The 17,873-nt window shown below is 41.3% G+C and overlaps 1 protein-coding gene across 7 annotated transcripts in view; it reads right to left on the bottom strand.

Moving 5' to 3' along the window:
* tenm3 (teneurin transmembrane protein 3) overlaps positions 1–17,873 on the bottom strand; it is a 385,078-nt gene that overhangs the window by 54,340 nt on the left and 312,865 nt on the right. For all 7 annotated transcript variants that reach the window (XM_074628332.1, XM_074628353.1, XM_074628362.1 and 4 more), the window contains 3 exons: positions 14,077–14,208; positions 13,097–13,232; positions 8,564–8,707 (listed from right to left, as the gene is read on the bottom strand). In XM_074628332.1, coding sequence (XP_074484433.1) covers positions 8,564–8,707; positions 13,097–13,232; positions 14,077–14,208 — 412 coding nt within the window. The remainder of the gene's footprint in view (positions 1–8,563; positions 8,708–13,096; positions 13,233–14,076; positions 14,209–17,873) is intronic.

Below are 17,873 nucleotides of genomic sequence, written 5' to 3'. Positions count from 1 at the left end.
GAAGAGAAGCACACTGACAACCCCAAACAAACCAGTGTGCTTACTGTATAACAAAGTGTACGGTCCAGTGGTAGGGTATTCTGATAGATCTAATCCTGTTGTTTTGTATGGCTATGAAGATAGATGTAGTATTACAACTTCTACTACTGCATGTTGCTGCACTTAATAATTCACTAATAATGTGGATGATGAATAGGAGAAACAATGTGTAGTCAGAGGAGGAGGAAGAGGAAGAGGAGGAGGGGTGGGTTGGCTGACTTGTGAGGAGGTTAATGTGAATGAGTGGTGAGAAGATGAACAGAGTAAAAGAGAGGGATGCACTCGTTCTTCAAAGTGAGACATCAAAGAGGAGCCTCCTGTGGTGACCTGAATTATTAAAACTCTGCTGCCATCTTGGAAACCAGGCCATCCGTCCATCCGTCCATCCATCCATCCGTTCATCCTTCCATCCATCCATCTCTATATTCTACTCTTTATATGGATGCATAGCATACACCCTACAATTTACAAGTTCTTCCACCCAGCATGACATATTGCTATCGGCCCTGAAATCCCATATCAGTCAGTTCGCTTCCCGTCAGGCTATCTCTATATCCCTCTCCTTCTTCTTCTTCCCTCTGTCCTCCTCTCCTCTCCCTCTTTCATCTCCCCTTCCATTAGTAGATGTTGATTGATCAACAGAGGCCAAGCCAGCAGGGTTCCACCCATGCTGTGCTGTGGTCTACTCACAGGCAACTAACTATCTGCCTGGCTGGAAAAAACTGACTGTTTGTGTGTGGTGAGGGGAGAGAGGGAGAGAAAGATAGAGAGAGAGACAGAGAGAGAGAGAGAGAGAGAGAGAGAGAGGGGGGGGGAACAGTAGAAAGAGAGAGGAGCATTGAATGTTCCTGCTGTGTTAAAAGAGAGGGTAGTGAGGCTTTCTCACACAGCTTTCTAGATGAGTGTGTGTGTGTGTGTGCGTGTGTGTGTGTGTTAATTAGTACATTCAGCCTTGATCTCAAAATCTAAATTCTTACGACACCGACTAAGGGCCCCGGCACACTGGTCTGATCGCAAAGACCGCCGACAAGGTCAGGCGGTAAACGTTTCACTTGAACGCACTGTATTCATAATCCACAGCACACTGCAGAAAGACTAAACAAAACTTGGAAAAATAAGTGAGAAAACTATTGTTTTCAGCACATGGTTCTGCTTGTGAAAGATGAAAAGGAGATACGGAGGAGAAACAATAAGGAACAAAATGCACCAAAATGGTGAAATAGGGTGATTGGTTAGTCTGACTGCTCTCTGTCATTGATTCCTTCTGTTGCTGATTCAACGAGCTTCGGTTGAGCAGCTGCTGGTGAGGTCAGACTACAGCAAACCGTGCTGCAGAACCTTCAGGTGTGGTCGGCCTAATAGTGGCCGACACACACACACACACACACACACACACAGATACACTCACATGCACATACATCTTTATGATCACAACTATACAGTACTTTACTGTTTGACGATGGATCTAATTGATGAATGGGTCTTCAGTCACACGCTGACTGTCACCCACATGCACACACAGAATAAACAAGAGTTAAAGGCAGTCGAATAATAAGTGGCACACGTGCACACAGCGTGTATAATGCATGAAGCAAGTTGAATAATGACTGAAGGTCGTCAGCAGTGGAAATCAGTATGAAGAATGACCTTCAGCCAATCAGTGGAATACACTTTTAAAAAGATGGTTCCTCACGGCCAGGGACGAATGGAAATGTTTTTTTATTTCATTCAGTAGCAGTGAATGGCTTTCCCTTCATCTCTGCTGATGACAAGACTGAATCTGAAATCAATTTGCAATAAAAGTTTGTTCTGAATATTTTGTTTGTACTGCCGTTTTATGGATCTCTCTCTATCTTTACCAGTCACGTTTACGTCCATGTCTGTCCAAAATGTCCTCACTACATCATTTTATCCTGTTAGACGTTTGTGTGAAATTGTCAAAATAAGCATATGAATTATTGTAAAACATGTTTTGACCTTTCATCCTCGAGTCCAAGTGGACATTTGTGCCAAATTTAAAGAAATTCCCTCCAGGCGTTCCTCAGATATCGCATTCATGATAATGGATTGGACAGACGGATGGACAGGCAACCAACCCAAAAACGTAATGCCTCCGGCCACGGCTGTCGCCGGCGCCGAGGCATGAAAAGATAGGGAACCACTGCATTTGAACACATTAGTATATTCCCTCTTGCAGAAGCACTTTGTGTCTATGCTATCTGGTACAATCATATATGAAAACAAATACAACATAGACATTAAAAAATAAACGTGTTATTGATTAAAACTTCACTCTCAAACACATACCATCTTCTCACACTAGCGGTCTGAACTAGTTAAAGCAGGAGAAGAAGACTGAAGCTCTGATGAAGCTAAGGCTCACCTGTTATAATAAATGGCACAGTCTCTGCATACCTGTCAGGTATTTTAGCAGCGTGAGAGAAATGCATAGAGACTGTATCAGAGGGAGCAGGTGCACTATTGAGTTAGTTACCTGCACATCACTTCCAGGTTACTTTAAAAAAGTGATTTGTTTTGCATTTACTTCATTAGAGAGACTTTGCTGATGTGATAGGTTGTGCCCTTGGCCTTAAAGGAGGTACTGTTTTCACCGGCGTTGGTTTGTTTGTCCGTCTGTCTGTCTGTCTGTCTGTCCTTCTGTTAGCAGGATTACTCCAAAACTTTGAGACGGATTTGAATGACATTTTTTGGAGGGGTGGGGTTTGGCACGATGAACAATCCATTCGATTTTGGTGGCGGTCCGGATCATGATCCGGATTCAGGACTTTTTTTAAGGATTACAATCAGCCTGAGCATTAAAACCTCGGGTATAACACATGCACAGTGTGACTGATGACGCATTGATGACGCATTGATGACGCATTGATGACGCATTGATGACGCGTGATCCCGCATGATCCCGCATGATCCCGCATGATCCCGCATGATCCCGCCTTCTTCCTTCTTCGAGCAGAGAGATACGTGTGTGGATGTGTGGCGAGACATCGAGGTGCGGTGGGAGCTGCTGGCCGTCCGCGGTGAGAAAATAAAAGTGGTAGTGGAAGGCTGCTGAAAGAGAGAGGCTTCCGCCGACAAGTTACATGGAAACACACCGTGTTAATAATAAGCCGACCACCTCACGGTACCGCCAGATGTGAGCTGTGATCTGTTTTTAAAGTCACGCACCTTGGCGGAGGTCTGCGCTCTCCGAGTACCATTCTAGTTTTATATTATTTTACTTACTTTATTTAGTGTAATCATTTAGAATCTGTTTAAACTTCTTACGGCTGTTTTGTTTGTAAGTTTGATGTAAAGAAAACAACTCAACTACAAACACTTAATTTGGGATTTGTGTCATGAAAATGGTTGAGAAAAAAAAACACACACAAAAATGTAAAGTTGTTTAAAGTTCAGACATTTCGATTTGATGTCCTGAAAAAAAAAGCAACACTTTCTCATGTTCTCTGGAGCAAAGCACTAAAGCAGCCTGACTGTGGCTGAGCTGCTTAGTGTCTGAATAATGGAGTTCAGCTCCTCAACGGGCAGCTTACAACACACACACACACACACACACACACACACACACACACACACACACACACACACACACACACACACACACACACACACACACACACACGCACACACTCTCTCTCTCTCTCTCATCCAGTCTTATCCGAGTTGTTCAGCAGTGCTCACTCCTCCCTGCTCGCAGTTCACACAACACCAGGTGTGTGTCTGTTGTCTGTCTGTGTGTGTAAAAGTGTGGACAAGCCTCTGCCCACAAATCCAGTGTGTGTCTCTTTCCTTGTGTATTTTCAAGGCTAAATAACATCAAATTCATTAGTTAATATTGTTCAATAAGAATCAGCACTGCCTTTGATTTAATACAACTTTATGGGCATGAACAAAAATCAAAGTGAAAACCAAAATTTGTGAAGTCCATACCATAAAAACTAAATGTGCTTCCTCATTACAACATTAACTATAAGAGGTGCTGCTGACTTCTATAGAGCTATGGAACATCCTCCATTGGAAAATTATTATAGATTTCATTTAACATGACATTTGCAGAACTGATGGCTCAGCAACATATGAATTGCTGTACAGTCAAAACCACAGATTGATCGATTTTAATATAGACTTCTATTTTTCAAAGGGAAGAAAGACAGACAGACAGGATTTAGTGTTTACATGTGTGATGCCTATATGTACCATAACTAATATGGTCCACTTTTTAAATCAACCAGAAAAAGGAGGGGTCTTTGGATATTTTCACAAGTCATAGTCCGTTTGGTTAGTCCGAATCAGAGAGAATCGCAGCATGGCTTTTTCTATGGTGATCCTCAAGGTATTGGTGTCTTAATGTGGTATTTTGGAGGGATTATTGATCATTTTATCAATTCTCTAGTGGTAAAAAAATGGTTAAATTTAGCACCAAATCTGTGTAACTGATTTATGACTAGAACAACTTGACACACAACTTGCTGAGCTGCATCTCAAATTAATCTCCAGCTTTCAGATGAAGTACACCACTTCTATGTGACATCTACTGTTGACCTGCTATCTCCCCCTAAACACCCCCTGTATACCTCTAAAAAAGACAAAAACAGGTCTGTTGTGGGTCACGGATGGTTAAAGAGCATCAATGTTATGTGAACAAAAATATGTGAAGGGATGAATGATTCAGTAAACAAATATAACTCAATAAAAAGAGAACAAGGCTGACTCACTGCCATTTTTATGGAAAGATAAATTAGGAAAGCTTAAATTTGAGAATTTGAGATATTCAATAAATAGGAACGTAGCTGGTTTTGTTGGTCAAAACATGAAAACACAGAACAAGAAACAATGAAATCACTGCCAGGCGTCTCACTCACTGTACAGGCATGATATTTCCAAAACTAAAACATCATCTCCTCCACATCATTAGTGGAGCTACAAGACCAACTACAAAGAAAACACAGCAGGTGTGTTTGATGCTCTCTCTCTCTCTCTCTCAAAGAGAAGAAAGATTACTCGTTGTCCATGTGGCGCGTCTTAGTCTCAAAAGGACAAACACACATCGTGCATTGTGCTGTCCCTTCAAGACGCAAAATCACACCCACAGAGACCAGTACGCATATAGACAGAAAATCACAAATCACACCTGCATTTTAAACACACGCACGCACACAGACACACACAAACACACACAAACACACACTGAATCGGGTGACAAGGTGTTGAAAGCCCAAGAGGACTGGAGGGAGAGAGGGATGAATAGCAATGTGATGGATGGGGTGACAGATAGAGGACAGCAAGGAAGGGAGGAGGAGGAGGAGGGAGAGTGGTTTATAAAGTCAAAGTGCCTTTAAAGCAGCAAAATGCATTTTCTAAACATGTATCTATTCTCATATGAACCAGTTCTTGAAAGGCGGGCTATCTGAATGGAAATGAGTCTCTCTTCAGAAATAGGAGGAGATCAACATAGAGTAGATGTAGGCAATTCTGTTTAAACGGCACTGGAGTCACAGTGATGCATCCTTCACAAACCAGCTGATTGTAACAAAACATTAAGGATTTAAACACGGAGAGGTCTGGATTCACACCGTGCTGTCTGCTTCACGTTCATGTGGAAATGCATTAAGGTGACCTGGTGACCTGCAGACAGGATTATTGTCAAAGGTGAGATTCTATCAAACTGTATACCTCTCAGAGGAAAGGCTATTGAATGAGGATTTGTGTATTCCATGTTAACTCTACTTTAGTTTTTACATAATTTTTTTATTGTACAACAGCTGTCCTCTAACTGGAAATTTGGAATAATAGAGCATTTACTGGGGCCCGCATTATCAGAAAGAAAACTTTGAGTGATCCAGATCATGATCCGGATTCAGAATTTTTTTACAGATTCCGGTCAGCCAGAATATTAAGACCACAGGGTATAACACATGCGCAGTGTAACTGATGACGCGTTGATGACGCATGACCCCGCTTCCTTCTGAGAGCAGAGGGATACGTGTGTGGATGTGTGGCGAGAGTCCGAGGTGCGGCGGGTGCTGCTGTCCGTCCGCGGTGAGAAAGAAAAAAGCGGTAGCTGACGGGATGAGAGACAACGTAGTGTAATGCAATACAGACATAACAAAGCTGCTGAATGAGAGAGGCATCCGCCGATATGTTACACGGAAACACACCGTGTTAATAATAAGCCGACCACCACACGGTACCACCAGCTGTGAGCTCTGATCTGTTTTTAAAGTCGAGCGCAATTCTAGTTATTTAATGTTTTGTGCTTGTTAATAATGTCAATAATAATAATAATAATTGTCAATAATACAACCCAGTGGCCAGAAAAAAATGTTGGCACCGGACGTTTCTGCAAACCACAGATACGCTGAATGGCGACGTTTCTGAACCAAAAATACGTTTCATATCGGCCTCATATCACGCTTGCAATGCAAACGCAATGCCATGCATGGTTAACCTTGTGACATGATTGGTTAGGTTTAGGCAACAAAACTACTTGGTTACGGTTAGAGAAAAGATTGTGGTTTGTGTTCAAATAATAATGTAACAACATAACAGCGTAACGTTACAACTGTTACAACGCAACAAAACCACTATAGTTAGGTTTAGGAAAGAACTAAATTGTTGGGCTTAAAACTACTACGTTTTTACAGTGAAAATGAGGATGAACAACAAAAAGCCACCTCCACTCCCGCCCGCCCGGTGTGTGTCTTTTCACTCTTCAAACAACGTCACTTGCTTGACCGAATGTAAAAACGTTGACATTTAACATATCCCTGGTTTGCAGAAACATCCAATGGCAACATTTTTTCCTGGTGACTGAGTTGAACAATAACATTGAAATAAAATGTCTCATACTCATCAAATCACAGCACAAACAAAGGCTACGTTCACATTACAAGCAAATTCTTTGCTCTCATGTGACACAGATCTTATTTTTTCCAATCAGATCTGGGCCACATTAGTATGTGGTCCTAAATCCGATACATATCCGATCGCTGGCCATGCGACCGCTGTGAGAACGCTCATATCGGAATTCATGTGTGTTTTTCCATGTTATACTTCACTGAGTCGGCACAGATCACTCACCATACAGTGTCGGAGTGGCCCATTGAAACTACAGAAGAAGAAGAAGAACTTCTCTCTCTACAGAATAGTGCGTCAATCAGACACTGAGAATGTTTGTTACCTGACAAAAAAAACCTTTTTCTATATTACTGAGTTGTTCTGCTAAATTTGGCTTCATGTTTCCCTCAGTAGAACACCGATTTAATAAATCAGCAGTTGCAAAAATGTGTAAACTGTATTGTTAAGGAAGACAAACTTTATCTGGAAACATCAAGTTTATACACTTTACATGGAACTAAAATTAATATAATACCATTAAATATAATACCGTTAATACCGTATATTATGTTAAATCATGTTCACCTAATAAGTTAGTGTCTGTTTATGAGTCGTAAGAAATCAGGAAACAGCTGAAGACTATATTTCGCATGTCAGTCATTTAAAATGTAAATGAACTCATCTAACAGACTTTTCACAATTCACTCAGTTTTTCTGATAAACTCGTCATGTTTCACAAAGCAGAACTCTGATTTATTGAAATCACATGTTATAAAAAAATTGCGTGGACGTGCCGGGATGTAACGTCACACACACATTATACTTTAGTTTATTTACCTTAGTTCACAGAAGAGCTGTGAGAAAGTAAATGTCAGTGAGGGATCCATTACAGTATGTTGGAAGAATCCAGAAGTCCTGTTTTCCCACTCAAACTATGTAATCTGATCTACAGTATCTTCAAGCTGGAATGTATAATATTCAGTCAACATATCTCAACCCTGTGGTTTCATTGCAATATCGAAATATAATAATAATAATAAAGAAAATGAAAAGAAATAAATATTATAATAAAGGGAAGATAAGATGACAAATACACAATAACAAGGCAGCAAAGACAGGAGAGATGACAGGGGAGGAGACGAGGAGGATGATGATCTGAAAAGATTGTGAGCGTGTGTGTGTTTGTGTGTGTGTGTGTGTGTGTGTGTGTCCATGTATGAGTGTGAGAGAGAGAAAGGGAGACAGAGATGAAAGGCTGGCAAAAATACCACTGGGCAGCTGGAACAAATCCAAGACGCCAACGAGGAACTCACACACACACTCTAAATTCTTTTCCTCCGCTCCATCGACCAAAGCCTGCATGACAACAATCGTTCTGACAAGTGCTGAGATTAACATACTTTTAAACTGCTATAAGCTTTGTCCTATTCCTCCGACATATAATTAATGATGTGGAGAGAGACGGAGACACAGAGAGAGGATATGTATGTTCACATACAAGTAGAAAATTAAACTCTAAACCTCAGCTGTCATATAAAAAACATATGAAACTATTATTTACTTTATGCAGTAGCATGTTTCATCATCTTGCAGTGTGGACATTGTGTGTGTGTGTGTATATGAAGATAGAGCTGCAGTGTGATAGTGCAGCTTATGGTTTTTGTCTTACCGTTCTGTACGTCCAGGATGTGATGTTTATCCAGCGTCCATCCTCCCATATTGGAAGCATCCAGCTCGTAGCCTTGCAAAATGGCCGTTCTCTTCTCCCACAGGATCAGGTCCAGGCAGGACTCGTATTCATACCCCACCGACACTATTAGAGACACACACAGGGCACACAGGCCAGTTATTCAACTCTTTCCTGTGACTGTTTGTCTTCAAACCAAATGGGGAAAACGTTGCTGTGATTCAGAGCAAAGCAAACAGACAGGTTTGAACCGCGGAGTTAACCTCCATTTGTCTGCTTTTGTAACATCCACTGACTCCTGCTGCTGGTTCACTGAGGGCCTTCACTCTCTGGTCCAACGCACGCACGCACGCACGCACGCACGCACGCACGCACGCACGCACGCACTTTGAACATTTCTTTGCACTGAGAAAGTATTTGTCAGGCCTGTCTGCCTGTCTCTGTGAGGTACAACACTGTAACGTCAAGGGTGGGACACTTGCACACCGTGTGCAGACACACACACACACACACACACACACATTGCTGTGCTCTGCCAAGTGCATTTTCTGCCATCACCATTGTGCATTGTGTGAACTGGCAGCCACAATAGCTGTGTGTGTGTGTATTAAATTCAGAAGAAACAAATATCTTCAGGGGGAAGAGAGAAGGAACGGTAAAAAACTGGTGATGTATGAAAAGAGGGAAGAAAAGAAAGAGAAGCTAATGTGCTACACAGAATGTGGCTACAACTATATTTTGCAGCAATACAGTAACCATGAAATGATAATAAAGTACAACAATAATACTAAGTACTATTATAATAATACATAATAAAAGATAAAAGTGGAATGAAAATGATAACAATAATGAAAATAAAACAGAACAACAACAACAATATAATAAAAGATATCACCATGAAACTTTCTCGGATGATTACTTAAAATTCATTCTTCGCTAAGCCCCGCCCCCCCGCTGCTACTCTGTCAGAGCTACCATAGAGCCCACACTGTCACTAACTGCACTCCCTGCATAGATATCTAACTAATTTTTTGGAAAAACAAAAAAGTGATTTCAGAGAAAAGCAGACAGGATGGTCTACACCAGTTTTTTAACCGTACAGGACTGACTGTTTTGGGTAGTAATGTTTCAATTAACAAAACTTAACACATCAGAGAATCCCCCAACATGCCGACATATAAAAACATGCACTGCAGGTCCAAAAAGCCCTATTTGTCAGGGCAGAGAGGGTAGCCTACTGTACACAGTACTGTACTGTACTTTGTTATTGTCATCTATAGTGGTTGTTTGCATAAAAACACACAATACAAATTATTATGATTATTTAAATATTTGCTTTGATTAAAAAATCTTGGCAAGCTGCTTAGAGCTAGTGTTAGGAAGTTAAACAGGTCATAATTCTCTCTCTTTTATTTATTTTATATTGAAAACATCTCCTTCAAACAACAGGATTTATTCAAGTTTCTCACCAAAAACCTAATTTTACGAGATTACATTTGAACACATCATGATAACATTGTAATTCACCCAATAGTAAATTTTCCTAAACCGACTTTGAACGCCTCATAACAATAACTCAAAGGCACCTCCGTTAACGGTCGTATCTCTGGTATTTAGCCATTCAGTACTGTGCTGCCCACCGGCTCCTAACAGCTAACATTACTAACTCTCCTCCTGCTGATTTCAATACAGATTTGTTGTTCACAGTGTCGGTTTATCAGGAAAAAATATTGTGCGTCCCCTCAGGGTTAGTAGCGCCATGCTGTTGAGCGCTTTTTTTCTCTCCACCGTGTCTCCGGTCCCAAACAAACTGAACCATTATACAGCGTGCGTATGCGTCATTGTGCAGCGTAACTGTGGGAAAGCATCAATGAGAGGAATCGATAGTCAGAGATTCTTTCGCATACCAGTAAGAGAGAGCACGCATATCACCAGTGGTACGTGTACCATAGTTTGAGAACCACTGGTCTACACTATGTGTTTAAGGATATATCAGGATGTCAAACTGATTCAGCAGCGGAAACGGGTTAAAAAGATAAAGATGGAAGCCAAAGCTATAGACCACAGTAAATAAGTGAACCACCATGGCCTGGCGATCGAGACAGCATACAATGACATTAAGGAACAACACTGTTCCTTTACAGCCGGGTCTTCATTCACTGTTGCAATCATTACGTAGCAAAAGCAGCCTGTGTATCAGTATACCTTCAGCATCTAGCGTAGCATATCGTAACACTAGGTCTGATCTAAAATAAGTTCACAGCAAATGTTTGATGCAACGTATAAATGCACAGTTTCCTCCTGATGACTTCAACCTCTGATTTTAACAGTTGCCAGACATGCACTCCAAATATTCTTGTGGTTACGCTACCTTATTATAACTTATGAGCACCAATTTCAGAAGTGTTACAAAACATAGCAGTAAATCGTCTTTATGTTCAACCCATTAAGGCGGGCCACCGTAAGTAATAACTCACCGAGGAGCGCGTCCGCTGGACTTGTCCCTCATAAAGGTGTCAGAGGGGTTAGCATACCCATTATGTCCAAGCCATTTCCCTGTCAAAGCCTTTCTGCAGAACCTATTTGAACTTAGCCGTGTGCAGCTTTATGTACGTTCAGCACTACAGGAAAATCCCTCCTCCTCTCCACAGCCACTGTGCACAGTATGTTATAAAACTTTGATAGTGAGTGCAGGCCAAGGGGTTATTTTGTGTTGAATTGGTGCAATTTAACTGTTGTATAGAGTACAGTTTTGCTCCATCTATGGCAGACACTTCTATTATCATTTCCTATGATCCTCCACCCCTGGGTTACACAAAGGGTAACAGTTACAGTGATCAGGTAAACATAATGGTTCAGACATATTCTCCCAATTCCACTGTATACATTCAAGTCATATAGTCTACAATTAGTCGTCTGTTCACAGGAACAAGAAACATGTACTAGTAAATAGCTAAAAGTTCACTGTCAACAGCTGTGTTAACACTATTACTTTCAGTTAGGGAGGACACCAACCCCCCCACTTCACCATCACAGAACTCTAAGCCTGGCGATATACTGGCTTTTTACATGTAAGCACAGACAGGTGGCTATAATACAAGCAGCATTATGCTTGCCTGCAAACCCTTTTGTGTTCCTGGAGGGCTGAATAGTTTCTCTTCAATGCGTCATTGCATCTTGGAGACACTTAATTTCTGACATCACACACAAGCGATGCTCCAAATCAGGGGTCTACAACCTGCGGCACTGGAGCCACATGCGGCTCTTTAGCCCCTCTCCAGTGGCTCCCCGTGGATTTAAAAATAAAATTAATGGAAATTAATAACGGTTCTTTTTTTTACATTTTCATTTATCATTCTTGTAGGTGATTCTTAAAATGTGCGTCAACTACGGCCTGGTGCCTTATCCTCTTTTGCCGAACCTCAATAGCTCAATAGGCTAGTTATGGATTCTAAATCCCAAAAAAGAAAAGTCTCTGAGGAAAACAGAGAATTTAATAATTGAGTTCGTGGACAGATTCGACAACAAAACAAGTAATTGAAAGACATTCCCAGAACAAGCACACTGGATTTACTGAAAGCCAGCAGCAGCTTCCAGCCAAATGTCCTGAGATGTTTCTTCAATGTCCTGCCTCTCATTTGCACTTGGGCCCTCACTGCATTAGACTTGATAGGCTGTGTTACCTTCATTACAATGCTCAAATGTTTTGCGGCTCCATACAGATATTTAAAAAAATTAATTTGACCTAAAATGGCTCTTTTGATAGTAAAGGTTGCTGAACCCTGCTCCAAATGAACGCAGATACATAGGTAGTTGAAAGCAAGCTTTGTCAGAAGGGTTAACGATTGACACTAGTAGCTTTCCGCAGTATACTGTTGGTCACTGGTCAGCTGAGCTGCATCTTGATCAGTAGCTTTTTATGACGGGGAGAGTGTTACTCATCTTCAGCCATATTATCCTGGGGAGTTCAGGGATTCAAACCAGTGACCTTCTGGTCATAACACCACTTAACCTTCAGGCTTCTGCAACCATTCTTTCACATAAAAAAAAACAGCACAACGCCAGTAAATTGTAAAATCATTAGGGAAACCACCATTTTTATTGCATTTCCATTGAGTTGTGAAAGGAAAGCTGGTATATACCCGACTACAAGAACTCTGCTGTGAGGCTTTTCACACCAACGTGCTGCAGATCACACATTGCAGCAATTTAGCTTGGCAAACCCATCACTTTTAGGAATGTTTTTTTTTTAATTTGACTCCAGACATGGAAGTCATTACATGGTCAGGCCCCTTTGTACTGACATCAGTTGAAAGAGAAATGAGAGGAGCATCAGGTTCTCAGAGCAGGGGCCTCTGGCTGCTCAAAGTCAAGGTTGGAAATTAAAGTTTATCGTGCTTTTGTTGTTGCTTTGGAACATCCTTTTCACACAATCTCAGAGAGGTCAAATCAGTGCACATTTGAAAAAGGTTTATGTTATTTTCTGTGTAGCTTCGCTATTAGCAGCAAACTCACCGACTGCCTCGGATAGTCCATAGACGCGTTGGCCATAGGCGTCTGTCTTGTCCCAGATAAAGGTGTAGGATAGATTTGGTTGGGCAGGGAACCATTTCTGGAAAAGGCGCCCCACCACCGCCACCATCAGGTGAACCTGAAGAAACAGCACCAAACACAAAGGTCTCTTAATGGTAGTTCAGGTTAGGGTTCCACCGATATGGGGCACCGATGCTGATTAGTTGACGGAAGCTGTTAAAGGGTAACTTTGGTATTTATCAACCTGGACCCTATTTTCCCACGTTATTGTGTCTTAGTGACTAATGGGGACAACAATTTCTGAAATTGGTCCAGTAGTGAGGGAGAGCGCTGCAGACGACAGCCGCTAAACGGGTTGCAATGTAATCGCTCGGGGCGACTCATCACCGTCAATGTACATCGACTAAAAGTGCTTGTTTTTGCCATGACAGGCTCAGATTGTTATTCTGTCAACATTATGGAAAGGACCTTACAGAGAAATAAATTGCTTTCCTTGACCTTTCGCTTGATTCGGTCTGTTTGTTATTGTGTCTAACTGAGTCCACATCGTCGAAATCATCTAAATATTCAGCCATGACATTGAAAAATCTTTTAGATAACACTAAGCTACGCTTTCTGTCCTCCAACACAACAAACTCTGACAACACCGGTGTCCAGTGGCACTCCTCTCTCCACTCTCATTCACGTTGCTACCTAAGTCTAAGTCATATGACACAATAACAAACAGACTGGATCAAGGATGAAGGCCTGCAGTGCTCTTGCTCAATACTGGACCAGTTTTAGAAAATGTTGTCCCTATTAGTCAGTTAGACACAGAAACATGGGAAAATAGAGTCCAGGTTGAAAAATACCAAAGTTACCCTTTAATGGCCAGTATTCTGTATTGATATGCTGTATCATATCATAGTGGCTTTGAGGGAATATGATATATATATATATAATGGTCATATTACATATCTCACCTTCATCAGGTTGAAAGGTATTGATGTCTGTGTCATGGTGACTTTGAGGATCGGTTTATATCCCGCAGCTCTGGAACTCAGGTAGACCAGGTTTAGATCACTGCCTGGTATTGAGGTTTCTTCTTGTAAAACCTGCAGAGAGATAAAACAAGACAGAAAACACATCAGCACCTAACACTATTTCACTGTCTAGAAGCATCATATTTATAGGGAAGGGACTGCTAACTGGCATCTCGAGATGTCAAGAGATCACGCGAGAATCGCAGGATCAAATGTCACACAAAAATCCATCTTGTCAGGCTCTGAGTAATGCGTTTGTGTCGGTCTCGCCAGACATCGGACCAATAAGCGTCCTGTGAGGAGCTACTGCAGCTATGGGCTGTGTGAGTCAGGTCAGTTCTAAACAACAATGGTGACCCTTAAAGAGGTTAGTGTAGACGCTGCAATAGCATGAGTTCTATCAGAACTGCAGAATATTTCTTCACTGAAAGAAGAGCAAAGTACTGCACTGAAAGTGTAAAGTACAGCGATGTTTTTGCCTTCAGTTAATTTCACCCTTGTTTAGTTTGATTGACAGACGGTTCATCCAATCACCTGCCAAGTATTTGTTGAAAGTGCCTTCCCTTTTCTAACCAGTTTCCAATAAGAGCTTCTCAGATGGGTCTGTAAAACAAACCATCTGGTTATCAGTCACTGATAATCTCCTTCTAGTGCTCCTAATGGCATTTGTTGTGTTTCTACTGCGCCCGATCTAAACAACCAATCACAGCCAAGCAGTCTCTGAGCAGCTGGCGAACTCCGACCAAATGATTCAAATATGAATCAATATTCTGTTACTGTAATGCCTATTTCTCTCCTCAAATGTTTGACTCCAAATGGAGTAGTTTTATTACAATAATGACATATGATAAAGTAAAACTTAGATAATAACAAATAAGATGAATAACAATGTAAATAAGATAAAAGAAAAGAATCCAAAGTCAAGTATGTACATTCAATATAAAACCGGTCAAAAATATTATAAAGTAAAAATACAATTTCTTGTGCGTTGATTTTGTAACTAAAATATTGAAATCGTTGCCAAACAAACATTGTTTGGACAAAAATACACTTGGAGTGTTGTTTTAGTAGCGTTAAGGCCTTGTCGTTTAGAAACTGTTCGGTAAAAAGACCACCACAGCATTTTTTTCCCGTCGGGTAAAGAGGTTAAAGTCATGTCTCCAAACCTGAGGGGCTGTTACGCGTCTGGCAAAAAAGTCCACGTCACCAGTGTTACATCTTTGAAGGACATCATATTAATATACATATTTTATCGAGTGCACTTGCAGGTGAAGGACAAGCAGAAGGACCACTCTAATTTAGACATACGGACACACACAGACGGGCATATTGAACCTCAACCTTTTGATACCCATGGTGCTCACTGCTCACTGCTCACTGTCAAATGACATCCAATCTTCTCTGATCTTTCTCTGCTTGTCGGAGAGACGAGAGAACTCAAACGACTGAAGGGGTTTATTTACAGGCATATGCACACTTGTGTTTAAGTACGCATATTATCTAAGCAGGTATATATGAACGAGTGTGCATGTTTTTATCTGCGTGTTTGTAAGTATGTCCTTGTGTTGAACCTGAACAAGGTGAGCCAGACTAAATCGCTGCTGTATCAGAAGCAGGCACATAAAGCGAAGGACACGCAACATGTCTCAACGCCACTGGTGATCTGGGATCACTGAGTGTCAACAGTGGGATGGCACGTAGCAGTTGGAGGAGAGTGAGGCTAGCAGCATGGCATCAGACTGGCAAAGTCACTGAGAGAACAAGCAAGACGTTTCATCTTCATCAAGTACGAAGAACTGAAACTTAAAGGACATTTTTTTTATAGCATTGGTATTCGTTTAATAGATTTGGCCAGCAGTTATGATAACAATGAACTCACCAAATGAATTGCAAACACACACTGACATTGCCTGAATGAAGTTTGACAGGGCAAGAAACACGGGCAGTAAAACAGGTTGAAATAAGCCAGTTTTATCCAGATTATCTACAGCACTTTATTTCGAGGTAAATCAAAAAAGTGAGTGCACCCAAAATGACATGGTATCTGTCATTGCACAGGGAAACTATGTGTGCATGCACACCAAGCGGCAACTCCTGGGGCTGTAAAATGAAACAAACACGGAAGTGCCCAAAACTGCAGTTCATCGAATGGCCACTTAAGGCTCGCTCATGACAACTGTACAGGTGGCTGAACTTACCTGTTTAAATTATATTAAGGCTTAAAGTAAGTTTTTCAGGGCAATCTAATGAAACTGGATCGTATTCTGTACATTTCCAACCAAAGTTCCAGTCTTTCTCTTTCTCTGAGGTGTCTCTTGGTCTTTAATTAAGGTAAGAATACTTGGGTTAAAGGTTAAAGATGTGATGTGATTTCTGGACTAGACTTGCTGTGGTTTTGCTTGGATTTGTTTGATGTTCTACTGTTTGAATTGCGCTTTGTGTAACTTTGACATGGCTTAAGCAATGCTTGAGTGTGTCTTGAAAGACATTAGTTGTTAGATTGGCATTCCGAATTAATTGGTTTAGGGATATTTGGCTCTGAAGCTTCATCACAACCGAGCGAGTTTCCCAACCGACACAGGATTTCTTCCCCAGTGTGTGGGCCTGCATTAGCTCTCATACTGGGGTACGGTCAGTCGCTCAACATCTATTACACACAACAATGTAAAAGAAGTAAGGAAAACACTTCAAAAATGTCACTAAAAACACCACAAACGTCACCAAGGTGGCTTACAAAACAAACACCACTTCCTGGTTGAAAGTCCTGTGTTTGTTCACATTATGTTTGTTGTTGGGGCTGACTTATTCCACTGACTAGTTTGGGTGGAATGAGAATACACACATTCTAAGTTCAAATAAGAAAAACAAAACACATTTTCATATAAATGCCCATACTTTGTTAGAGAGACAAATGCTAGATCACTTAGTTAGATCGCAGCTATGAACAAAAGGGCCTTTAATGAAGAGGTGGACTCCAGGAAACAGGAGATTGGGAAGAAATATTTAAGAATACACAAATGAAAAATAAAAACAAAGCTCCTCGGGGAATGATCCATTTGGACTGTTCCTGTGTTATATTTTTGAACTGCACTATTGCCTTTTCATTAGCCAGGCATTTAGTGTTCATTACAGATCCATTACATCCCCTTAAAGACTGCCCTTTTCACTGCCCTCCTCGCTAATGGACTCAGCTCCACCAAAAGCTAAGTAACGGCTTTCCACTCGTTTGCTTTTGATCTGCACTCAGACACACACACACACAGACTACACACATGCTTTCCTTCGTGCACACACTCTTTCCCTCTTTCGCATATAGTCAGGCACATACACACACGCTTGTCAAATAAAAAAATAATAATGGAGCGCTGGTTCAGGGTTGTAAAAATATAAAAACACACATGGAGTACTGCCATCTGTTTCATTTCCTCTGTGGACTGGTTAAAGCAACGTGACGATAAAGAAGCACACAGATGTGCTATTAGGCTTAAAGGAAATTAGAGGCAGGAACCTGGGTGGGGCCTGTGTGTGTGTGTGTGTGTGTGTGTGTGTGTGTGCACCACTCCAGAGCCACAGCTCCTCAGCTGTGGTAACTATGTGTGTATGTGTTAGTGTGTGTGTGTGTGATTGAGTGTGTGTTTTTGTCTCTATCCAAACCAACCCTATTAAACGTGTTAGCATTTAGCAGTTGACAGTCTGACAGTTAGCCTTCGTAAGCCTTCACTTCATATCACATCAGT

The sequence above is a fragment of the Sebastes fasciatus genome, chromosome 3 (assembly GCF_043250625.1).
Source record: "Sebastes fasciatus isolate fSebFas1 chromosome 3, fSebFas1.pri, whole genome shotgun sequence".
Taxonomy (NCBI): Eukaryota; Metazoa; Chordata; class Actinopteri; order Perciformes; family Sebastidae; genus Sebastes; species Sebastes fasciatus.
Note: the sequence above shows the minus strand (reverse complement) of the source record. Positions and strands in the feature narration are given on the sequence as shown.